The following is a 26,734-nucleotide window of genomic DNA, read 5'->3' as shown; positions in this document are numbered from 1 at the left end:
GGAGGGTAAATAATCAGTCTCAAAGTTTTCTTCTTCAAAATCCCATTGTAACTAACGTTAAAACTTTTTAAATCCAACAATAACTCTTTGTTCACTTGTTAGGTTGTTGTTCTCTGGACCGTACCATAGATGTCCCTGAAAGTGGCATCCACATCGCTGGGGATGCCGCTCCAGTCCTGCATGCTGCGTGGGTAGACGGACTCAACCCGGTTCTCCCGGGGGCTGAACCTCCAGTAGCTGCCTGCCTTGAAGAAGTAGGTGTTGTAGTTGGAGTCGTGGCCCCAGCGCAGTGCCGCCTGGATCCCGGACACCGACAAACCCAATCTCCTGATGGACTCCGGTCCACTGATCTGCCGTTCAGCATCAAACACCCAGTAGTTCTCACCTGCCGAGATGGTGAACAATTAATATGTTTCATGTTTTCCATTCAGTTTTCTTTGTCTTAAGTGCAACTGGTGATATTTTGACTAAAAACTTTGACATAAACATTATCTAAAGTGTCTTATCTAAACTTTGTGAACTGAGTGAAAATACTTAGAGTCTCCTAAATTATAGAATGATGGCGGTGCATGGAGGAGGAGGACCTGCTCCCTCTATAAATACTGAAGGCTCCTTCTAAGGTAACAAAAGAACAATATTTTGTAAAGTTTTCCATTAAATAAAAATTGCTGAAAAAAATTCATGTCTTGCTCCATTTCTCATCTGTACACCAGTAACAGGCCTAACAGTGGCAACAAAAAAGGCAATTTTTAATGGTATTTTAGAGTTCATATTTGTTTTCTGAATGGTCGGTTGGAGCTGCAGTGTAGCTTATGCCCAAACCCAACCAAAGTCAGAGATTTAAGCCTGACAGCATCTGTGTTTCCTGTTGAAGGGTTTTTAAACAAACTGTAGTCATAAAATGACTTAATAAAGTTTTTATAAACACCTAACTCAGATTTGGTTGAAAACACACACGTTTGCTCATACTACCTTAACCACATCCAGTGGAAATGTTGACATCAAGACTTCATTGCAATCATTTCACAGCTCTGTGTTAATTAACATTTTACACCGGTTAAAACACGCCTTGAAGCACATGATACTTTATGATCCTGTGCTCACAAGAAACCATAAACCACATAACAGCAGCTCAAACATCGCTGCCCACCTTGAAAGAACCAAATATTCCCTGACTTGTCTTCAAAGGCGGCGTCAATGTTGTCGGGAATCCCCCTCCAGTGACGGGACGCCAGCGCTGGGTAACCGCTCTGCAGAAGCCCATCCCTGATTCGCCACACGTATCCCGACTTAAAGAAGAACAGCTCCCCCCGGATCATAGACACGGCATCAAAGTCCGTCTGGCAGGCGTCGGGCTGGGAATGACACAGATCACTTGTTCACATCCACATGCTAACGTTTCCAGAAAGAGCCATTTTATTGCAGCGGGATCAAGTGTTAAGTATCCGTTTTATTGTCTGAAAGGATCCCAAAATAAAGTAAGGAGGGTTTTTGTGTTTCTCAAGGTCCAGTGAAACAGTCTCAGTTACAAGTTTTACCAGAGAAAATAAGTGGGACCTTTTCCGAGCGCTCGAATGTGAGAAACTCTTACGGGACAAAAAAAAAGTTTTGCCTTAAACTGTCATTTATCATCTTTGGTTCAAAAACACAATCTTGTGTGATGTGGTGTTGCGTCATAACCACAGAAACCACTGCCCCTTAAAGGATGAGGCTGGTGGTATATACTTTTCTTCTTGTCAACAAATTGCATAAAACTGAGTTGATCAGTATTCCCTGTGGATATCACATTCCTCCTTGATATAGAGTTCCATTGTTGCCCAAAAACTATGAAAAACACATGAATGAGACACCAAACGTGGATCAATCCACTGATGAAAATAGTCCCCAACAAATGCATTTTTCCTCTTGTTAGTGTGACATTTGTTAAAAGCTACAGTGACCAGCTATTTTAGGAAATTACTGTTTGACTCTCTTTTTTTGGGTTAGGGTTAGGGTTAGGGAGTTGTTTTTAATTAAGTTTAACACCCTCAGTAGGAACCTATGGGCTTGGAACTGAGCGCCAGAGACAGGAAGTGAGAAAGTGTTAAGGGACGGAATAAAATAATTAGATTTTTGCTATTTCAGTGGGATTTGTTGACAGCTTCACATGCTAACTGCAGTGTTTAGACCTGAATGCTAACATTTACATGCTCTCAAGCACAGTGCTAACATGGTGTTTATCAAGTTTACCATATTTCCAACCTTAGATGAGGCTGTTCGCTTGCTAACATTTGCTAAATAGCACTAACCCTAAGGCAGCTGAAGCTGACTGGAATGTTATTAGCTTAGCAGGTATTTGGTTATAAACTGAAATATCAAACAAACTAAAACCTCATGGTGGTGCTACAGGAAAAGCTATCTTGGGGATTAGCAAAGTTTCATTCCGTGGAAAGACTGAATGTCTGTACAAAACGTTGTGGCTATCCATCGAATAACTACATTCAGAAATTTCAACTGGACCAAAATGGTGGACCAAGCAGTCGACAGGCCAAAGCGTATCTGCACACTTGTGTCAAGAAACAAAGAAGAAAGGCTAGTGTGCAGATAAGCTTTGGTACATTTTTGTGATAATGCAATATTAATGAAGAGGTTTTATTCTCTATGGTAACACATGGTAGAAAGTGAAGTTTATGTACATGTTTTTTTATTTATCAGCTAGCAGGTTCTATGTAAATACTGTGAAAACTTTTAAAATCTTCAATCCATGGAGAAATTCACAAAGCCTCCATTAAAAAACTTTGTCTTCAAACGAGCTGTCAGGACTTTTGAAAGTTGTGATGTTCCAACTATACAGTCATCGCCCTCAGCCGTGAACACGTCTGCTCAGGCCTGTGACAGCTAACCAATCAGGGTAGACCGGGCTTTTCAGGAGTAGGTGCCTTAAAGAGACAGGCAGTAAAACTGAACGGAGAAAAATAATTGCATTTTTCAGTATTAAAGGATGTAAACATCTTGTAGTAGAGACTCCACATAAAACTTCGAACCAGAAAATAAGCATAATGGGACAAATAACTTTCCACTTGCCCGGTATTGTGATTTTCATGCCACAGCCATTTTCCCTCTGTCAAGTTAAGAGTTATTTTAAGCTTATGCGCCATTTTTCATTCAAACTGTCAAAGTCACCCCATGATTGGATCTTTAAGTGTTGCATCAGCTCCACTCACATTCGGGATGATTTCATTGGACTCTGGGTTTGATGGAGGTGGAGGCGGGGGTGGTGGCGGCGGTGAGGGCAGGACTTGCGGGTGAGGTCCGTACAGGTACTGGATGCCTTGCCTGTCATCCTCGCTCAGCCTCAGCGGGTAGGAGAATGAGTAGTATGCGGACATGATGGCTCCCTGCTCGCGGGAGTGTTGCAGGCCCAGGACGTGCCCGAACTCATGGGCAGCAACCTGGAGAAGGTCTGTGCCTGCAGGGACGGTAGAGAAGCCTCAGAGGATGCAACCACACCTGGTTCAAATGTTGTCTGAAAATAGTTTGAGGTCTTTGTTTTGACCTGCTTGCAGCGGCAGACGGTGGGGATTTTGCTACAGTGCCTGAGACGGCAAAGTGTCAACAAAGTACCTCACTGCTGCCTCTTACTGCTCCATCTCATATCTGCTTCCCTGTCACACACTGATAAGAAGCCTGTCTTACAGATGCATCAGATAGATTTGACCTTTTTTTTTCCCCTTGCTGTGAATCATGATCATTTTTGCATCCAAGGAATATTGGTAGCACTAAATAAAATCAACAGAGATTGAGATTTAGTACAGTATGTTTTAAGTTATATCCTGAACAAAGTTAAAAAACCATGACAGACATCTTCTACAATTTGACTTGCGTCTTAAACTGGTTACGTATTGGCCAAAATGTTTACTGCACGTGAAATAGGGAAAATGAGGAAAAATGAAACAAAAACAGATTGATTGCTAGTTTCAGGAAATTATACAGTAATTAAAACATCATTATGAATATTACACTAAATTTCCTCTTGAATCCTACACACTGGATCTTAAACATACAGTAACCCCCATCCTAATTATGTATGAACGCATCTATTGGCCCTGTTGACCTGGTCTGTTCTGGTAACTGTTATCCTGTTTATTTGGCAAAAGTAAAAAGAAATAAATGTTGATTAAACTAAGAAAAACAACCACCTGTTAACAAAAACCCCCCTCTCTTTGTCTTCACCCTCTCAGCCAAACACTCACCCATGTGGTTTCCGAGGGTCCATGACTCGTCATAGTCGAAGTGAATGTCGCCCTGTCGGTGCGTTTTGGGGAAGAAGGCGTGAGCGAGGATCCCACCTGGGCCGTCGAAGGGAAGATTGTCTCCATGCCAGTACCTGCAGGTCCGTGAATCAAGCGCTCTGATCAACATTAACGCCAATCTGGTGGCTTAAAGCATGATAGACTCTACAAATCCAACTTTTTACAACAGCTTCAAAACAATTTCAACCAGACGCATCAACCATTTTACTCCGATATTTATCTTTATCTATTTATCTCTGGCTAATTGTATAATTCAACTCCGGAGATTTCCTGTTTTTGTGGGGGGTATCGTCATACATTTTCATTGTTTGCCTCGCACAGCATTTTCCATGTTTCCCACCACATTTCTAAATTCCCTTATTTTTTATGTGATAATTAGATACTTCTGTGAGGGTGTGTGTGGTTTGTCAACAAACATTCACAACATCAGTCCCTGTTTTTGCGACTATGGAACAATTCTCCGAAGGTGCATTTGTGCAGCAGGGCAAACAAAGACTGCTGCGACGCGACGAACAATAAAGCTCGGATCAAAAACATGATTCAGGAGGGGAAAAACACGAATTCGCTGCAGGAAGAACAAAACATGCAACATGAAAGAGAATGAGTCATTTCAGAGATGACACAGATCCCTCATCCGACTCTAGTTCTGTATCTGGTTTGTATCTGTCATTTCTTGCTCTGCTATCTCTTGTTTTTTATCTTCGAGGCTCTCTGAGATCTCTGTCAAAATCCAATTTGAGCTTGTTTGATTCTGCCAGTCTAAACTCATAAACAAATTGAAAATGTTTGATTCCCTGCCACTGTTGACTGATGTGCAATGGTGCCTGGCATAAACATTTTGTTGAATAGATAATGTGAGTAAATGTTGGATGGAGCTTCTGAACTGTGACGACAACACGAGTTAAGAATTTAAAGAATATGTAGGAAATCCAGCATTTTATCAAGAATGAGTGACCATCATTCTTGTGATGCATGTAATTGAAATCTAAAATGCAAAGTATTTCTGCATTTGAAAAAACAGTGTTAATCCTTTTTTCAGACAAATATAACAAACATCCGCTTGTTTCAGATTTCTGACTTACAAATTAGTCAGTAGCTTTATGTTTTGGACAGTTTATCAATTTTAAAGATGATTTATGGACAAAATGATTAATCGGGTTCCACAGAAAATAATCAGCAAAAATCTTTCTGGTTTTCAAGAGGGAGCAGCTTGTCGAGGCTATAAATCAGACCACTGGTGCATCGAAGATCAATAGTTCTCTCGGTCAATAAATTTGTTCTTCAATCTCGCCTGAACTTGTTTTAAGGATTATTCTGTTCAAATGTATAATTTTTTTTTGAGTGTCAATACAATGAGGCTGCGCTTAAACACATCAGTGGTATGAGCACAATGCTTTTGTGTTAGCATGCTAACGCGCTCACATTGATAATGCTAGCATGCCGTGTTCACCACGTTCATCATCTTAGCGCAGCTTGTACAACGCTAACATTCGCTGATTAGCAGTAAACACATTTACAGGATTTAGGTCATTAGGTTTGTTGCTATTTGATCGAAAACAGCAAAGAATACGGGTCAAATCAAAATATTGAACTGATGATTGATTATAATTGGTTATTAGAATTCATCTTGAACAGAAATATCGCAACGGAATTTCATGGAAATCCCTCAAAAAGTTAAAATCTAAAATGACTTCTCTGTTCTGTTGCTTCAAAGTAAATAAACTCCTTTTCAGTAATATCTGCTTGTGTTCAGGCTCATTTTATAATCATGTTTTAAAGATGTTTTCTTTTTTTTTTTCACGTCTCAGTCCTCCCACCTTGTGAAGTCGATGCGGATGTCGGCCCTCCCACTGCGGATCTCTGTGAAGGTGAGCGGGGTGACATCACTCCAGATTTTCAACGCTTCCCGGAAGACACGTCGAACCTTCTCCTCGTCCATCTGCCAGGGAAACCGGACAATCCTGTGGGAGAGCGGTGCAGGTGTGAAACACACATACACACAGGATGTAGAGTAAAAGGGGACCACCGGCCTCGCGGGCCTCCCTCTAATCTGATATCTGCAGTCGTCTCATCAGCAGGGAGGTGTGCTGTTACCGACGCCCTCAGGCACGCTAACAAAACACTGCATCATGATCTCCTCCCTTTCCTTCTGGATAAAACCACCCAGTATGATGAGTGAAAAAAAAGAAGAGAAACCTCCTTATCTCTCCAGCAGGATGCAGAACACTTCATAAATTATGTGGAGTATCAGGTATATATTCAAACCTCAAATACAACAGATACTGCGGCAGCAAAATTCAAGAAAAAAGCCTTACATTTAAGTTTGGAATAAATCATCATGAATGGTCAACATAATCAGTTGTTAAGATGGACTCTGGTAACAGTTTATCTCAGTGTGTAAAAGAGGCCCCAAGTTTAACCCTGTTATTAAAGGTGCAATGTGGAAGAATTGTACTGTGCATAAAAACATTGAAAAAAATAACAGACTCTGAAAAATACAGCCACTTTGACATCATGTGATGCAGCGAAATCTAGTGAAGTTAGCATGCTAACCAGCTAGCACTGGTCTGTTCCATGGATCTAACTAATAAAATCTGCACACAGCTTTGGAGGCAGAGCCCCATTGGTCCCTGTGAAAGCAGCGCAGTGGTTCATGAAGCCAACAGAGCTCAACTTCTGCGGTAAATTGCCCGATCTTCCTTATTGTGCAGCCCAAGAGTGTTGGCACGAGAGACTTTGGCCAGCTGAGCTGGCCTACTTGTGGTTTAACGCCTGGCTAACTTGAATAAAGATAAAAATGAATTGATTGGCAGCACTTTATTGGAGTCAATGGCTCAAACTGTGAAAGTGAAATGAGTCATTTCGTAGGAGCTGTGATGCTTAAAAGTATGAATCCACCTGTTTACAGTCAATTATTTCACAATGTGAAAGAAGTATTTTTGGGCCACAGTGCATCATGCAATACTGTCAGGAAAAAGTATGGCCACTTTAAACGTTGCTTCCAAATGAACAGTCAGTTTGTAAGTAGTTCCTCACAGGAGGGTAATTGGTCAAACCACTGTTGTTTGGCCAAAAGCTGATCACGTGATCTAGTAAATCCAGCCACTTTGTAAGTAGTAGTAAGAATAGTTTGACATTTCTTGGAAATATACTTGTTGACTTTCTGGCAGCCAGTGAGATGAAAAGATCCACACACCTCTCATGTTTATACGGTCAGTACGAGTCTACACATAACTTACGACATAATGCAATTTTCAATTTTATGAACAAAGAAGTGTAAAAATGCCAATTTGTTGTTTTACGGTGGGTTACTTGTGATGAGTTTCTGGTTCCAGCCAAGAATTTGGCTCTTTCTGTCCTAAGTAAATAAACAGGAAAATTAGTTCACTTTAGAGGTACTGTCAGACAGATTTTGTTACCCCTGGTCAGAGACAGGCTAACTGTTATAAATCTGTGTGCTATGATAGTTGATGATTTGTTACGCACATTTCCGAAATGTCAGAGTTTTCCTTTTACCGCCAATAACAGTGTGTAGCCTGTCACAGTGATGAAAGACACATGTAAAGGAATTGTTAAGTATTTTGGGAAATACGCTCCTTTGCACTCTGTCAATGAGATGAGAAGATTGAAACCTTGCGTATGAAGCTGCCGGGACATGTTCACACTGTACTCTGCAACGTTTTCTGGCTATGGCGTGGGTTACCAATAGTCACTGGTGCACACAGGTGTTGCTTTTGGCATGACGGTGACTAATTTATAAATCTTAGAGAGTTTCAGTTGCTGGTTCTAACTTCGAGGGAAATCTGCTGCGTCTTTTTACGGTACAAGACAGGAAGAAGGGCTGTCGGCCCAGAGCATGTCAGTTTAGGAGCAAACAATATATGTAGGCTGTTAGCAGCTCTTGTCTTTTTTCATGCGAGGAGGGTCAAGGGGACAGGAAGTAGCAGGGTTTATGGGAAATGTGGTTTTAATTTAGACAAATAAGCAATAAAAACACCACTGTCATTCCTCTCAACCACTGTCTCTTTTGTTTACATAAGGTATATACTATAGGAGCAACGGTAGAACTGAACCATCTCACTTTATGAAAAGTGTCCATTTAAACTCAGGTGTATAGAGCAGTACCAACACACTCTGCTTTAAAAAGAAATGACAAAAGAATTATTCCCGTTTCATCGTAAATTTGAAGTTTGCATACACAGTGCAAAGCAACTTCTGCAAAAGGTGTAAATATTTGTGCAGGTTGCCTTAAGAAAGCACAAATGGATTTTCCTCCGTGCAAAGTTCACATATAGGTTGAAATCCTTGGGCTTATCTGTGGATTAAGTTGAGGCAAGTTAAGTCAGTTTCATGTATATAGCCCAATATCACAAATCACAAATTTGCCTCAAGGGGTTTTACAATCTGGACGGCATATGCTCCCCTTGACCCTTTAAGATGAAGAGAAACTCCCGCAAAACCCCTTTTCACACAAGAAAACCTCAGCAACAGAGGATTAGATTAGATTAAATATAAAATATTTTCTAAATGAGTCATCAGTGGCACATTCTCGAGCTGCAAACAGGTAATTACAGCAGGATTTTAAGGAAGGATAATACACTCATTCTTCTTTGTCTCTCTTTACTTTCTGACTCCCCCCTTGACTCTTGCTGTTTCTCTCAGCCAACTTTTAAGGTTTCCCACAAAGTCGTAATAGCTGTCATTATTTCATGTATGTGTTGCTCCGTATCTCACCTTTACATTAATATAAGGCCAATGGTGGCAAAAAAAGCAGTTTTGTGGGTGGTTTTAATAGTATTTTAGAGTTTGTAACATCCTGAAAACTCATTAAAAATGTTGACGACTCATCCTGCACTCGGAGGCGTGAATTCATTTTCTGTCCAATAAACTTGTTAGTTTATGACGCTGCCGTTAATGTTTAGAAAGAGGGATGTAGCCTATATTCTGCGCTATTGGCTGCTTCCTGTTTTTACAGGAAACATGTAAATATGCTGATGTGAACGGCCCTCCATTAGCCGTTTCATGGGAACTTTAAAAACACCTAACAAATATGTCGTTACATGTTTTCAGAAAGTCTCAGTTGTTTGCCAAAAACAGCTGCTCACTGTAGTGTTTTAGCAAACACACATGATGAAAGAGTGCATTTGTTGGGGACTACTTTCAGCAGCAGATTAATCAACATTTGGTGCTCTAGTGAGTATTTGGGGCAGCAGGACTGTGTGTGAACAGATACATTCACTGTATCACGGAACTGTAAAAGATGACTGCCACCAGACTTATGACTCAAATGTGTAGAATGAAGTCTTCAACTACGACTGGAAAACAGAGCCGATGAAAAGCCTGTTTCAGCCAGCCTCCTCTCCTGCGACTGCTCCCTAACAAGCTCTGTCCTCTAACGTTTTTCAGTCACCTGAGAGCTTCTTTTCAGTTTCGTTACCGACCGTTAAAGCAGTTTAAACGACTCTGCTCTCAGCTGACCCAGCATGACTTCACGTGTCATGCCAGAACATGCTCCCAAATCCTTGCTGATTCTAAATAAAAGGTAAACACAGGGACTCATTAGCGTGGCTCCACTCTCTCAACACTCATATTTTAGGCATTTAGTAAGGACGGTGGCCCTGTTAGATCATGCAGAAGTGTAGTTTAACCTCGCAGGTTGTTGCCATGGTCCTGGTTAACAATGTCACTTTGTCAGGTGTCACTGAGAGCGCTTCATTGGTCCGATCCAGCTGAATCTCATTAGCCTGTGGTCGGTAAAGAGCTCCGCCTCCCCCCGTTCTTTCTCTCTGTCTTAATATAGTGTTACGTTAAAGAATGACTACAATGAGGGGACCCCAGGAGACACAGACAGAGAGGCAGCAACCAGCAGAGGACTGCCAGACACTCAATGGTGCCAAGGCATCAGATGAAAGAAAACCAGCACCCGTTTTTCCGAACATAATTTCAAGACTTAAGTACTATAATAGGCCTTCACATTTGACATTTTTTCCCCTCAGATCATCATTCAATGTGTCTAAAATCTAGTAGATCCCGCCTGTAATAGAGTTGTAATTAACAGATCAAGATCTTTATGACAGGAGGTGATGGTGCTCGTACCGCTTTTGTCCACAGGGGCTGCCAGAATCAAGGAGAAATTAAAGATTCTTCATAGCTGCTTTAAATCTTACATGAATGGATTTTTTTCATCAGTTTTTTTTTTTTATATCTTAGACTGTCCTTTGCTGCACAAATAAAGCATTTTCAATTACATTTCAGGCATGAATGCAAGTTTAGCAAGCCAGCTAGTGGGAATATTATGAAAATATTAAAACATTTCTCTTTTGATTCAAAGTCCCACAAGAAATTGAGACAAATTATAAAAGTTCATTTCCTTAAATACGCTCACTGATCAGCACTGAGTGTGCTGGGTGTGTAGCTCTGCAGATCTGTACCTGTACGTGAGGTCTGTCTTTTCCAAACGTCCTCCGTACAGGACGAAGCGTCTCTGGCGGTGTTGCCCCCGGTAATGCATCTTCTTCTGGTTGGGGTAGTCCGGCACGCCACAGCGAGGTCGGTTCCATGTGTTTGAGGCGCTGGTTGTCAAACTCGTCTCCTTTACTAAATCCTGAGCATGAGGAACCTTTCCCCTTTTCTTCAGGTCGGGGAACTTTTCAGAGACCTGGAACAAATGCAAAGGTGCAGGAATAATTAAACATATTTTATGCTGTGTGCTCTTATTGACTTGATGTACAAATATATATGTATATATATATATATATATACATGTATACACAAGACTATAAGATGTAGGTCGTTTCTTAGCCATTGTTGCTGGTAAGCTAACTGTGAACATGCTAACCAGCCAGAGACGTTTTATCGTTAGTGAGTCACAATAGCTCTCTGCTTCCTTTGAGCTAACAAGCTGATGAAAGCTTGGTCAGTAAAGGCACAATTAGCTTAAACGGTTTAATCAAAGGATATTTTTGTACCATTGACATATGTTTCATAATCAGTAGTCGAGTTTTTACACACCATATAGATGTTAGATGAGACAAACGATCAGAGAAAAAAAGCTCCCAGAGATCCAGTCAAAGAAAGTTCCCGAAAGCACATGTCCAAAAAGTCACAACATCTAACTTGCATTATGACTCAATGCCATAAAATGTTTTATTTTCTGTGTCCTCAGTTCTGGTTTAACTGGGTGTGTTTGCTCCGAAGGCGATCTTTCTTCGTTTGCTTATGTAGGTCATTCAGAGACGTCGGTATCAAATTGAGACTGTTTCATAACCAGTCAAACTTCTTGTAGTAGGTTTAATGACAGCACACATGAGCCACGAGGTCACTGAGCCACGTACTTTGCCCCAGTTTAAGAGACAGTCGGTCCCAGGGTGTTCCATTATCCTTAATGCATCCCCGCCAGATCCAGAGGAAATGGCTCTGCTCATTTCCACGGAGCAAATTACAGAGGAGAGCCATCCCAACCCAGCTCCTCATCTGACTCAGTCCCCCGCCCTCAACCGAACCACATCTTCGGTGCTACACTTACAAGGAACTTTTGGGTGTTCTCCTGCTTCTATCAACAAAATTATGAGCATTTCCTTTTTCCGCTGCAGCTCAGAAAACCTGTGGGAAAAGACGCTATCGATATATTGTGTTGAGATTAAAGTAATTAACTCCATCATCAGATCCTATTCCCACTGCTTCGCTCTTACATAATCCTTCATTCGGTGACGTGCAGGTAAATGGACGCCTAAAGCTTCTTAACAACAATGACATTTGGTGAAAATTGCATAATAGTTGTTTTAACGGCATTTAAACGACTATATTTCAGTGTTGAGGAGGGTCGTAACTACAAATTAAACGCACACACTCCTTCCCCACACTCTATTCAACTTTTTTAGCAGCAATCTCTGCTGTATCTGCTCGCCACACTGCCGACCTGCAACCTGCAATGGCACTGGACCGGTGTACTTCATCAGACTGGCTTCTCTGAAGGCGGAACAGCTCTGAGTTTTAACTTCTCTCTCGGCTCTTTTTGTAATCGTCACTTTTCTTTTGAACAACCGAGCGCGACACCATGAAGGGGTTTCAGGAAAGACTGAGAATGCGTGCTTTCGATTTCCAACACCTGGCTAAATGTTTTTTTTTTACCAAAGAATTGATAATCCTGATTTTACTGCACAGGTGAACAAGATTAAAAGATCACAGCTTGTTCAGTGTTTGATATACTTGACAGGCCAGGGCCAGACTACATCTGTAGGTGCTAAAACTCGTGCAGACCAGCTCTGTTGCATTTCTACTATATTTTTACACCGACTCCAAAGCTGCAGAGTCTCCAAGTAGTCAACTATGATGTGTGAAGTCACCACCGAGCTGACTCTCTTTTAGTTAGTTTCAGTGAATCTCTTTTAACTCTCTGTATCTGTATCAGGGAAACCTAAATTTGTCCAATTAGAATAGACCTGTTTAACCTGCCAGTGAGATCTCAGGGAAGAGTCAGGCCGAACCTTTGGTCATTTATAACGGGCAGGTCCTCAGGAAGGCTCATGCTTCACTGGACTGCCAAGACCATTCGCTCCAGAGGGAGTTTGGGCGATTGCCACCCGTTTTAGGGCACCTGTTCAGAGGAATAAAAGGCTCCTTATCTCTTTTATCCAAAGTACTATGGATTTACGTAATAGCAATCAGCACTCCTGCACTAGTTATGTGATTAAATGTCGATTGTAGTGTCCTTAATGTAACCCTTGCTCAATGCCAAGATTTATAAACACAGTGGGAGTATGAAGACAACCTTGAACCTTAGTCACCAGATTAAAACTGATGAGGCAGTCTTTTGTTTCCTCTAACAGCCCAGAACATCACAGGTACCCATCTACAGAGCATCAGTGACACTGGTGAACTGAAAAGTCTCCAAAGTCTGTTTGGCTGCAATCTGGCAAAAGATACAGAAGTATCCGCTGCCGTACCACCAGATGCTGAGAGAACGAAACATTATATATGTTCTTTAAAACCTTGTTTAAAGAATGACAGTAAATTGACCTTGTACCTTGAAACTATTCTACAAAAAACATGCACAGCACCAGGATTTCAGTTTTGGATGGAGTAATTCTGTGCTGGGCGTTTTACTTACAAAAGTTAATACTGACAGTTCGTTTGACCAAATTTCCAACTGGTAGTCTCACTAAAACAGAAACGACTGACATACTGTGGAAGGCGACTAACACATGTCATTGATTATGACACTCTTTAATTCAAATTTGCTCGGATTGCGCAGAAATTAAATCTTCTGCTAAGCTGCAGCAGATCATTTCAATTCAGTGACAGGAAACCAGCTGGAACTTTCCTTGTAATACAATACAATAACCCGCTATTTACTCTAGTATCATATCATCATAACATAATGTTCGGGGTAGTTTCAAAGGAAATTTGAGGTAATTATTGTGGTCACTTGGTGGTAATTTTGAAGGAAACATGTTACTTGGTAATTACTGCCTACGTACCATGAAATTTGTGGAGCTTTCGTGTAAATAAAGTAAAGTGTATTCCTACACTGGTAATCTGGCTCCCTAAAGACACAGAATAACAAGTCAAAACCAACTCTCTACATAGAAGTGCTTGTATCCTCATGTTTACAACTCATTAAGTCTGTGTTATCAGAAGATGCACTAGAAGAAATCCAATCCGAGAAAGATTTAATGATACAGAGCCTTTCCGCCCCGACAAGAAGACTGCCCAGGGGGAAATACAGTCAGCTGTACGCATTAGTAAATTTTTTAAAATCAGGCTTACAAATCCTACATCAAAAGCCCAACGATAACTCCCTATAGATCCATAAGAACTTTAATAATAGCAATAAAACTGTCCGTATGAGTGAAGTCACAATCATGTTTTTGTTGTGTTTAAACGAGCCTGCCTCACTCAGCTCCGCAGGACTCAAACCATGTCGCTGTTGTAGTTTAAGGGGAACAAAACCCAGCAGGATTCGTGGAATGTGCTCCAGACTGCAGAAACACAGTGACTGATGGGTCTGGATCACAGAGCAAACAGTACACACCTCCCTGAGCCCCCCACCTCTCCACCTCCTGTGTTTCACTTTGTTTTGAGGGGATTTCAGCTGCTTACTCTGTCGCACAAAGTACTTACTCACATTGGGGGGGAGCTTTTTGCCCATGTCCTACAGTTTTCCCTAAATGGCTTGTTTGTGTTGTTAAATGAGCTAAAAGAGATGTGGCTCCCAAACTGGAGATCGCTTGTCGTTCAGCTTCTTTCAGCTCTTTTTTTTCTGGAGGGGGGTTTTCTGAGATGAGTCCGATCTGATGTTTGTCTCTCTTAACTGTTATCTGCAGTACAAACGGACAACAAAAACCTCTGATAAACACAAAAGCCTAATCACAGTGTAAAGCAGGTCTGAAATGTATCGACTTGAAAGCTACGAGAAACTAGCATGGAATTCAGTCGCTATTTGTTTAACCTTGGAGACGCCGAGTGAGCCTAACAGTCCTGTAGCCGCCACAGAGGACAATGAGTTCATGTCCTCAGTATTGTTCATTGGAATTTAGGGATTTCAGTGACCCTCGGAGGAGTTCACCTCATACACTACAGATTCATGTGCGTTTTTAGGTTTCTTTGAATGCTTTAAATGCGACTTATTCCGGTAAAATAATGAAGTTAAATTTAAATTTGGGATTCAACATTTGTCATAATGTCCTCCGACCTTAAAGGGGCTATTATGCAGTTTTGTAGTATTTCGATGTTTACAATAACAACGAGGAAATAACACAAACTCATAAATATTCATCTTTTCCATTACTGAACAAACAAGCTGTTCTCAGAACACTGGTTGAAGCTAGAAAGGTGGCAGAGTCCGCCACATATGAGCAACGTAAAGCAGTATGAAAGTGTGTTGTCCTTTAAGGTCAGTTTGTTTATTCGGTTTATTCAGTTCTCAGTGCCTTCCAAAGCATCTGCCATCTGTGTGGATGACGTTTTAGCCTCAAAAACTAATAGGATGTTTTTAGCCACTCGTGGTGTTTATTTGTATCTCATGCACGCAAAAGGACGTATGAATTCCCGCTGAGGGTTTTCTGACATTTCACTGCTGACAGCTGGTGGTGCCAAGAATTGTAGACACGCAGCAGCAAAGTCGAGAGAGAAGACTGCTAGCGATCTGAACCGACCGCACTCAGAGTGTTATGTGATGAATGGGGTCTACTCAGATGTTTTAAACACTTGGGTGCCACAAGTCTGTGTGCTGTCACCATTGCTGTTTTCCATTTACCCAAATGAAGTGGCTGTTCACAGCAGTGATGTCAGGCTGTTTAGGTATGAGGATGACATGGGGGCCTTGCTTGTCTTCTCCTGACAGGCATGAGGATGCCTACTGCAGCCAGGTCACTGTACTGCAGTTTGGTGTGACAAAAACAAAATAACTTAGAAACCAAACCAAAACAAGGTGGTACCAAAAACATGCTCAACTCAATAAAAAGCCTGTAGGAAAAGTGGAACAGTACCTGGGCACTATCACTGATCAGACCCTGACATTTAGCGAGAGCGCTGAGGGCATTTTTAAGAGAGCAGCGATTGTTTTTAATGAGGAAGCTGAGGAGCTTTTGTGTTAGCTAATATACACTTAAACAAGCTGTTTGGGTTGAATTTTGCCTCTATTATCTTCTCTGTCTGTGGGCCTTTTTTCAACAGTCTGTCAGAAAAAAAACTTTTTTTTGATGTACACATTTTCAATGTCATAATTACACTTAAAGTTAAATTTAAATAATTGGCCTTGTGATATGTAATAAAAGGTTGACATTTCCATGAAAATAAATGACAAAAACACAGTGCAGTACATGAATAGCAATTACATCAGCCCCCTTAGTTCCTATTGGGTTTTCGCAGCCCAGTACTGAACAACACAAGCCCTGGCACTGGTCCACGGCCTCCAGGCTGCTTTACGTAGTAACCCCCTTTACCCCCACATACAGAATAAAAGTTATTGCCATGATTTTTCATCAGTTCAGGAGTAAGAGCGACCAATCAAAAATATTACTTTTTTTGAACAATTCATGCATAACAAAGGGATAATCACAACTTTATTAGGAGTCTGCATCATGTGACCACAGCATAGACAACATTAATAAAATCCAGTGGCGAACAGAACTAGGCCTTCTGTAAACCCCCCCGAAAAATACCTGGTGTTATTTTACTGCTCCATCTTCAAGATTGGTTGTTCTAGTTATGCACAAACACCCACACTATCGGACGTCACTTTTCATACTTTATAGCCTGCTTTTGCAGGTTGATTGAGCTTGAGGTGTTCGGGCATTGGCCGGCCTTTTTTAACAATGTCCATCTTTTCATTAAACGGTCGTCTTGAAAAGGGCACTGACAATAAATCCGCGATAATATCATCTCCACCTGCTGTATCAATATCATCTCCACCTGTTGCCATTTTCAACGTCGACTATCAATCACAACTCGCCAGTTAAGCTAGGTCTCGTGTGACTGAGTCAGCGGGCCTTCTAGAATACCCTGGAGCTGTAGAAAGAATACACCCCATGTACTCTCTCATTATGTTTAATGGCCAGGGCCTTCGATAAGGGAAACAGAATACTCTGGATGGAGGATATTCTGCCCAGAGACACATAGAAAATATCTGATTGGTTGATTTTTTTTCCAACAAAAAACCACTCAAATGCGCAGTGTATGGACAGAAAACTACAGAAACAAGTTGGCGTAATTTTATTTTATTTATAAAATTAATAAGATACGTTTCTTTTTCATTCGGAGGATTTTAGGGCCTTCTCTGAATACCTTGAAGGCCCTGAGGATTCGCCACTGATAAAATCTTCCTCTTCAAGACATGAACACAACTCTAGTGATGAAAATTCCTCCCCAAAAATTGCTATTAATCCGATTACTGTGACCAATTAACATGCAGTGGATCAGGGATTTTTGTGGCCCCTCTGGGTCTGGGTTCCTGGGGCAGTAACCGGCTTTGCCTGGCTGGTAATCTGCCCCTTGGTCGTTGTCAGGGCAATGCAAACACAGGTCATTTTAGGTATCTGAACAACCGACGGATGCTGTTGTTCTGCTGCACGGTGTGGACAGCGTCCTTCGTTGAGGACCGGGATCTAAACTGTAAATCACCTGTTCACGAGCCAACCTCTGTCTCCAGACAGTTTAGACTGAAGCTGCCCGCTGCCTGATCCCAATCTGGGAGGTGAAGTGGAGGGAGTGTCAGCTTTCAGGTTCGTAAAACTTTGTCTAATTCTAAGTGGTGGGTGCATGGGCAGCCGCCTCTGTCATTTCAAAGAGGGAGATGAAAAAAACCCTAAAAAGTGTGGTTAAAGGACTTAACCCCCCCCTGCCTGTGTGTCAAATGGATTGTTTGACCTGTCTGACCCCGCCGTCGAGTAAACTCCTAAATGTGCCTGATTCCCAACAGGTTCCACATCAAAGTTCAAGGTCAAATCCAAACAAGAGCATTAGCCTGATCTAGAGTATCCTGTATGTTTTCTTGCTTTATTGAGTAGCTCTTATGTAGAGTTGAGCTCTCATGTTAATTATTTTTCTCTTGCAGACAAGAATACAAAAACAGATTCTTACATCACTGAATATACTTTAAGAAACCCCAAAGGTCTTACTGTTGTGATTGTGGCATTGGCTCAATGTAAAAACAAAAATAAGACTTCCCGACTCTGATGCACCTGAAGACAATTTGTTTTTAAAAGCACCTTGTAAACATCTAGTTTAATTTATTAGAAAGGCTCACTAATTACCTAAAACAGCTGGACAATGTAGTTTAAAGTGACCTAAACAGGAGCAAATAGTGCATCGAGGACTATTTTAAGTGGAGGATTAATCCGCGTTTGGTGCTTGAGTGAGTATTTGGGGCAGCAGGATTGTGTATGTCGGATAAGGTTCATGCTAATGAAGCACGTGTCACCCTGTGTAACAGTGTGGTTAACTGATATGTTTCTAATAGCAAATGGACAACAATGTAACTCTAAGTTAGGGAGGAATAAGACCCATTAGGCTTTAATACACACACAGAACATTTTCTCTTTTTGTTTTGGACTAAATGGGATTTGTTGCCAGCAAGAAAAAATATAGAATATCTGCAGGTTTATCTTTTGAACGAAAAGTCTACTTTTGTTGCTGGGGACCCAAAGAAGTGCAGCTTTGACTTTGGTGCAATTTGGATACGCAACACTTTCAATATTAATAGATTTTGAATAAACAGGAGAAAACGAACTGGGCTTACATGTGATTCCTCTCACGTGATCTCATGGGGAAGCACACATTAATGAAATGGAAATTAGCCCGCTGCAACAACTTGCTGTAGTATTGCGTTGCAGTGAGAAAGTACGTGAGGTTTAGCGGTGCTGGCTGTTAGAGAATCTGTTACTTTCTTGTTGCAGCTGCTGACTGTAGCTTCGTATCCAGCAGGCACACAACAGAGTGTTATCAATCTCCTCATCTTGCTCTTGTCAAGGAAGTGAGTAAGTCTATTTCCCAAAATGATTTAAGGCGGGATTCTACCACTTTAACTTTCAAGCTAACGACCACAAGGCAAACAGTTGAACCACTTTACAAAGTGTTGTACCTGCAATGCACTTGTCTTTCATTGACCAACAACACAGTGCTTTGTGGAATGACTTACACCGCTCAGATTTGATGGAGAAAACAGTAGATTCTCATTCATTAGAGAATATATATATAAAGACTTAGGGCTGTGTTTGAGCTTTTCAGAAAAACCAGTGAAACTAGTTAAAGCTAGTTTAACAGAATCTGACTTGGAAGGGTGTTTATAATTCTCATTTCAAAGGGGCATGTGTATTTTTAGAAATCTTTAATGCAAAATGCTGAGTTATTGCGGTGTCAATAACTTCTAACTAGTTCTGACCTGCGTTCAAATGGGAAAGGGTTTGTTGTGCAACTTGAGCACTTTGCAGGAGATCCCATGTCAGTGACTCAGCCGCCGAAACAGGAGTTTTGTGGCCATGCCCATGTCTTCACGTGTAATTTTGTAGCAGACAAAGAGAGTCCTGTCAGGAGACTTTGTGACGATGCTTGAGAGAGAGAGAGAAAAAAAAAATACCCAAGGGGCAATTAGTCTGTCACTTTCTGCTGAGAGTGCAAGAAGCCGGTGATGAGACATGAAATTCTAAAAGAGCCCAGGGGGCATCATGTATGCTTCTCCATGCTGCGAACATGTGAGGGAGTTTGTGATGAAAGTGGTGGCGGAGGGGCGAGGGGGCCGTCCATTACAAGTATGGACATATCTAGCTTCTGGTTACAGTGATGACAAGATCTGCGGTGCCTGGGATCTGACAGTGGTATTCAAAGAAACATGTCTGTACACGGTGCGTCTGAAGAGCGTCTCCAGTCTGACAACAAACCCACCACCATCACCCCCACCAGGTCACTGTGCTTGACTTTGACATGACCAAGAAGCTGCAGGGAGCCAGTCAGGCTGCTTTAGCTGAGAACCTTTCAACCAAGTCCAACTTCAAGTCCTCTTCCAGCCAAACCACTTGAGGAGAGCGATCCTTAACCTGATACCTTGAAAGCAATTAGGTGCATCAACTCAAGGACTGTACTCAACTGTAATGCTTAAACACAGTAAGGTTTGGTACTTCTGTTTTTTTCGCTTGTTTTTTTTTCCATTTAGTGAAAGCACAAAAATCCTGACAGTAAAATGACCATTTACAGCTAATAGGCCAACTTGTTAACTCGTACTGAAAAAGACCTTGTATGCTTTTTTTCAGTTTTCCTCTCATTCAGGGTTTTATATATGATCATGAAAGTTAAAAAGCCCAGAGTCCACGGAAATGGGAACTCCTCCTGAAACGCCTGGTCTGTAGTCCGGCCTTTAATTCTGTGACTTCTTGACATCACACTATGTCACCATGTCACACATTTGCCCAATTAATGCCTAAATTCATGGTAAAAGTGAAGCTAAAAACATCTCCTGGAGACACGGTGAGCGGTGCTGGCTCAGGCGTGTGTGAGCTGACCAACCAGAGCAGACTGGGTATTTTGGGGTCTTAAAGAGACAGCAGACAGTGTTTCAGATAGATTTAAAGCATGTAAAACAAACTACAATTATGAACACAAAGCATTTGAATGAGCATAATATGCCTCCTTTAAACCAACAGTGACTGTATCCTACTAACCTCACTAGAGCACAGACTGTGGATCCATCCACCACTGAAAGTCGTCCCCACTAAATGCCATGTTTTGTTGGCTGAAAACTCCTCTGGCCTGCTGTTTAAGCAAATCACTGAGCCTATTTAAAAACTTAAATATATTTAATCTATTTCTTAGGTAGGAATGAATGGACTTAACTGATGCTATGACAAATGTTGGGAAAAGCTAATTCCTGCTAATTCTGGAAATGTTTCAACTATCTCAAACAATAATCAGTTTGTAAAAACCAAGTCTAACAATCATTCTGTGGGAAAACCATCACAAAAAGGCGTAGAAACCAATTTGAACACTCACATTAGCATCAACAAACCACAATGCTTTGCAGCCACACAACATGTGTTTTGAATAAGAGTGGAGAGGATATGTACAACTGCTGCAGAAGTAGAAAAGAAAGGTTGAGGGACAGTGGGTGCATAAGGAAATGACAAAAGCTGATTGTAAAATCCCTCCTGAAATTCTAATGATGCAAAGGATTCACATTTAAAGCAGAATGTTGATTGATTCAAAGAAACTACGGCCGATGCTGTCAATGCTTCTGACAAGAATCTATTAAAGGATAAAAACAAGAAGTGTCTGGTTAAGTCAGAAGCTCTTTCATCAACATGATAGCTAACTGTCCAAAAGAAAACTGTCTAAACCTAATAACAGTGAATTCCGGATGATAGGAAGTAAGTCATAAGCGAGTGTTTACATGAGGAGACAGATAAGGTTTCAATTTGAAGGGTGTGCTCTCAATGAAAAAACAGGCGACAAAGGATTGCTTACAGTGAGACAGGATTTATAGATAGATAGGACAGATAGAAGGAGGAGGGGATGTACGCTTTTCATCAACAAATACCTCGTTATCACCCGTCTTACTCTCCTAATCCTATATATCAACTGATAATCAAAAACACCCGGCAGTGGAAGGCGATATAAACCATCTGGGCAACTGCATAAATCTCTTATCTTTACTGGCACAAAAAAGAATTTGGAGACCTCAGACTTGCAGATCGTCTGGCTACAGGATGACATACTGTACTAATGATATCATTGTTGATTGTGATTATTATTGAGAGCACGTCCGCAGGAGAGTAATAGTTACCAGGCAGATCATGCTGTCTTTATCTACGGTTTAAAGGTTTGTTTTATTTTTTTGCATGTTCTCTTTTTCAGATGGTTTCCACTTGGTAGGAACAGACAGAGATGACTGATTTAGATAAGAGTGATATGACTTGAGTCAAAAAAAGTTCCATGTTGATGTTGAAGTCAGGACATAACACTTATTTGGGGTCATCCCAGTTAACAAAAGATTCCTTTTTCTGCGAAAGGAGTGATTTTAAAACCACAGCATTAAATGCTGGGGTCAAAATAAAGTTCCATCTGGAGCAACATGTGGTGTTTGAAAGGTTATCACTGATACATACAGGGGCAACTTGTAAGAAATGGCCACAATTTTTGTTTAAAACATTCAAATGATTAATGATCAGTGGAGTGTAAAGAAATGAAAAAATGTTGACATTATGTCAAAGACGCCTTTTGTATTGCAGAGATGTCTACAGAAGTTAGTGTGTTAACCAGCTACACCCGGCCTGTCCTGTTATGTAATAATACTTTGTACCGGAAGAGGTAGTCTGATAGCAACAAGTAAACAAAATAAACACACCAAATGTCAAAATAACATAATAAATAATATTTTTACACCTATTTTCCAAACCAGAAAAATACAAGATGCACCTTCTGAATCAAATTTTCTCATTCACCAAACTTAATAACCACTTCAAGTCATTGTAAAACATATTTCATTCAAACTTGACATAAACAACATACATCCTCAGCTCATACCAGCATACATACATACCAGCTCTAAATGCTGTTTTCACCCACTGCTGATGCCTGACTTTCTCTCAGTCTTCTGCCACATCACAGCTGGAAATTGCCTACATACTGTATCTCCTTGTCTTCAATGACTGACTGAATTCAGCACTCACCAGAGACTCCAGTTCTCTTCCTTTTCCTCTCTCCTCTCCGTACGTTCATGACATTTATCACATTTCCCATTCAGTTGATATTCAACAAAGAGAGAATCTGCATCTTTGCATCAACTGCATTAAAAAAATTTGCTTCAAGTTCGGTGTGAACACACCATCAGGGAAGATAGCTTGCTGGCTATTTTTTGGGAGCTGATATCCACATTCATAACCCCGTCTACTATCAAAAAGCAGTTCTGTATATTCTGTTTGGTTTACAGTGAGGATGGATTTTGACTCTTAAGGTGCCTTTTACTTGCAATGGACAAAGATGACAGACCAATTTCCAGTGTTTGTTTGGATCAAGAGATGGAGACGCACCATATGAAATTAATCAAGGTTCAAACTGGGGCTCTGTGCCAGCCAGAAGCTCAGTGATGTGCGATTTAATAAATTCAAGTACCAACACCATCCTGCCAGTCCTGACAGGGTTCATTCAGTCTGCAGGATCACCTGAACTGTAAATATTTCTAGTCCCCCCTCCTCTCACCTTGTTAGTGAAGGCTTCAGAATGAGGCAGAAGGGCTCCACTCGCTAACAAAAGCATCTGATTAACTTCATGAAGGAGGGGTGCATGTGCCTTTTAACTGCATCCCCCTCTGTTGTGTCTCAGCAGCCACTCACAGGCCAGCGCAGCTGTGACCTAGATCTATTCGATGGGAACCCAGGCTGGCTCTGATGTCACCTTTGCTCTCACGGTTCCCCAACCAATCGCTTTGCCGGAAGACATCAACATGATGGGGCAAACCAGAAAGGAAAACCCAAGGACTCAGGTTTTATTGACAAAAGCAATACCCAAACAGTTATCTGTTAGCCCCTCCTCTTCACTCAGAGAGAAAACGGGCACTTTGTGAATCCCGCTGCCCTGAATGCCACAGACACTGAGGCCTGTCCAGGCCTGTGTAATCACTCACTCCTTTGTCAACGATGGGGGAACAAATTGAAAACTACTGATTAGACTTTCCAGTGAAATGACCAGCAGACATAACAAAGTTGTCACCACAGGTGCAACTTTGCTGCACTTAAGTGTTGCTAGGAAAGAGTCGTTTATCATGTGTTGAAACCAGATTTTCAACTCAACAGAAAATCACACTGTTGACAAAGACATGTCATAACATCACAGTGGCTTGATTTCAGATTAGTGTGAATTAAACTGGAAAAATATTAGAAATATCCAAAGACATAGTGAGAATATTAATTCTCAATGCAAAGGAAGCACAACATCTCAACGCCTGTCAACTGATCATGATGGAAAGATTGGTCAGGAAGATGTTTTTAAAACACTTAACACAAAAACAAAGAATAGAGGGAAGTCTAAAGAATAAGCACAACTTCAGACATCAGAAATATGCTTCTTCTTGTTTTCTCTTCTGTTAATCAGATTGTGATACCACAGAGTCACACATTGTGGAATTCTTGACCAAACGAATGGATTCAGACCAATCATAACTCGGCCGTTTTTCATGATATGTGTGATTTTCAGAGGAAATCAGACAGAGGATGCCACCTGTAGCACCAACTACCGACTTCCTCTTTCTGTTCTGCACGTTTACAGTTGTGTGCGGAGGGGAGGTCTCAAAAATGGTGTTGTTTGTAATGCATGCTATCACGCAGGATATTTAAATGTTAAATTGTTGTTAATGGACTGCCATCAAAGATGGAAGAAGCTATCAGAGGTTATTAGCTGTGTTGCACCATCCACTTTTATATAACCTTCCTCTCCTGGATTATAGGCTGCTCCATAAACAAGACAGGAGTCGATGGTACAAATACAGCTGTTGAATATATGATGTGAGCTTGCTAGCCACCGAGCTATGAGACCTGTTTGAACTTCAGGAGCTCAAATACTTGAGTTAAGTTCATAAAATGTTTGCCTGATCTTTGTCCACCATTTTGTACCTTGATAAAGATCTTCAAGGTCGAGACCGTCAGTGTTTTATTGTTCTGTAAGTAGCCGTGTTTTGAATGAAGGCTTTTAAATCTAATGATCCAAAATTTTTGTTCCTGATCCACGCACGAGGGCCCAAAGTTTGTTTTCTTCTCATGTGCTGACTCTTTTCTTCAAGAGCATGTTTGGTTATATAAAGACAGTCCTCCAACAGTTATTTACTAGAGATAAGAACCCTCACCACGGCATTTCATCATGATAAGATTGTTTTCCTTCTTGTATTTATTTCTCTGTAAAGCTTTTTTTGCCATCTCCTGTCCATCAGATTTGCTTCAAAATTGACTCTGATAGGCTGATGCTTCAAGAACAAGCCAAACGTGATTCAGTGGACACATCAGTCAGCGCTTAGAAAATAAAATGATAACCCTTCTCTGGAAATCCAGGACTATCCTCTGTATTTACTACATTCTTCCCTGTAACTGCTTATCTGTGCTGTAAATTAACCTATTTACTTCTCTGAGTACCTGTAAACAGGACATTCCTGTGGGTAAAGCACGCAGGCTAAGCCAGCCTACTCTGTGTAAATAAAGTTTTTTTTTTTCTTTTTTCAAAAAAGCTCAAGGAAGAAGTAACTGATACAGAAGAGGAGAGGATGTAAACAAGGGAAATACAAATTAAGGCTGTTGTGAATATAATGGAATGCGAAATTACACAAGAGGAAATGTTGGAAAGAGAAACAGTGAGTCGCAGCATGTGCTCAGGTGTGCAGAACAAAAGCCTCGCAACAAACCGATTAAAATGACAATAAACAACAAGGAGAGCAGTTAGACAAGCCACCAAAACTCATGACTGTGACAGCATCTGTGCAAGTGTGAAGCGTGCCACTGACGCCCTCATGACGGGTCCATATGGAGGACCCCTCGCTTTTATGGTGTTGTTGACAAAATGCCTTTAAGACCTGTTATTACTGCTTCCTGGCCTGCAGACAGGGGAACTCAGCAACCTTTATTTTTCCCTCTCTCTCTCCCTCAGGGATCAGACCTGGCAGCACTGAAGCAACACCAAAACACTCTGCTGTCATCCTGCATGCATGAAGAGGAGACTACGTCAGGTTTTTTAGCTGCAAAGTCATCACTGCTCCCAGAGTTGCTGAGCATAGGAAACATGCATAGTGATGATAGTCATTTCAATAAGTGAGAGCAGCCCCAGTGACAGGTCAGCTCCTAAAATAGCCATTTTCTTAATTACAACACAAGTCTCATTGGTCCTGATGAGTCCCAGGACATGGGCTGCAAAAGCCTGTAGATTTCTTTGCACCTGAACTAAAACCCCGCACACAATAAGGTGGATTGTTGATTTTGGAGCAAAGTGAAAAGGAAATAAATGCAAACTATTGTCTGCGAGTGTGTGTGTGTGTGTGTGTGTGTGTGTGTGTGTGTGTGCACTTGTAGTCTCAGTGTGTGTTTAGGAGGCGGAGGGGGGCCACTTGTAGCAGGAGGGAGAATGAAGAAAGTCAAACAGTGCAGATTCCTTTAAAATGCAAAAGAATGAATCATTCATCATGCACGTTCAGATAAACCCACTCCTTCTGCACAATCAACAAAAAAACACTTCCAAACTGCTGCAGAGGAAACTTTTCTTTGGTGTTTTTTTTTTTTTTTTGCGTCGACTTTGCAACAGTGTTAAAAGAGAAAACAAATGAAGCGTCCTCTCACTCACCGGTGCCACCTTGTACCTGCTGGATCCTCGCGCTGGAAGACAAAGCGTGCTCGGGAGGAGTTGCAGCGCGAAGACGCAGCAGCACACGAGCAGAGAAGTCCGCATCCTCACCGCCGTCCCGAGCCGTGGTGGTGCACAGGCAGGCTGGTTCTGGCGCAGCTGAGTGCGGGGCGCAGTGCCGGGAGTCACACGGCTGCAGGATCCGGGGCGACTTCTCTTTAAATAGACTCTGATTTCTTTGTTCTCCTAAGGTTTTTTTTTCTCTTCCACATACACACTGTTTTTTTCTTTCTTTTCTTTCTTTCTTTCTTTTTTTTTACAGCCCAGGGCTGATAATACCACCCGCTACCATGTGACTCTTAACCCTTTCTGTCCCGTGTGCCCGTCAACTCAAAACAGATGATGATGGCTGTGCGTTTTTTCTGCCACCTGCGGTTTTTAGATTTATTTAATTATTATTTTTTTCATAAAGAAACCAAGAAACCCGATGTCAACTTTTGGGAGAAAACATTAAACATACACAATATCCCCATATGGACCACAATAAACACCACGACACAGCGTGCACAGCCAGGCACACTCCACTACCTATGGGAATGTTATAGGATTATTATAAGAGTATTACAAGGACACGAAAG

At 41.3% G+C, this 26,734-nt stretch overlaps 1 protein-coding gene across 1 annotated transcript in view; it reads right to left on the bottom strand.

The window, feature by feature from the left end:
* mmp11a (matrix metallopeptidase 11a) overlaps positions 1 to 26,396 on the bottom strand; it is a 30,036-nt gene extending 3,640 nt beyond the window's left edge. The window contains exons 1-7 of the mRNA XM_030417017.1: positions 26,097 to 26,396; positions 10,724 to 10,950; positions 6,110 to 6,253; positions 4,233 to 4,366; positions 3,204 to 3,448; positions 1,151 to 1,355; positions 125 to 385 (exon numbers count right to left, since the gene is read on the bottom strand). Of these exons, the coding sequence (XP_030272877.1) occupies positions 125 to 385; positions 1,151 to 1,355; positions 3,204 to 3,448; positions 4,233 to 4,366; positions 6,110 to 6,253; positions 10,724 to 10,950; positions 26,097 to 26,201 (1,321 nt within the window). The 5' untranslated portion in view covers positions 26,202 to 26,396. The remainder of the gene's footprint in view (positions 1 to 124; positions 386 to 1,150; positions 1,356 to 3,203; positions 3,449 to 4,232; positions 4,367 to 6,109; positions 6,254 to 10,723; positions 10,951 to 26,096) is intronic.
* Positions 26,397 to 26,734: the final 338 nt, after the last annotated feature.

This window comes from Sparus aurata, chromosome 5 (genome assembly GCF_900880675.1).
Source record: "Sparus aurata chromosome 5, fSpaAur1.1, whole genome shotgun sequence".
NCBI classification, from domain to species: Eukaryota; Metazoa; Chordata; class Actinopteri; order Spariformes; family Sparidae; genus Sparus; species Sparus aurata.
Note: the sequence above shows the minus strand (reverse complement) of the source record. Positions and strands in the feature narration are given on the sequence as shown.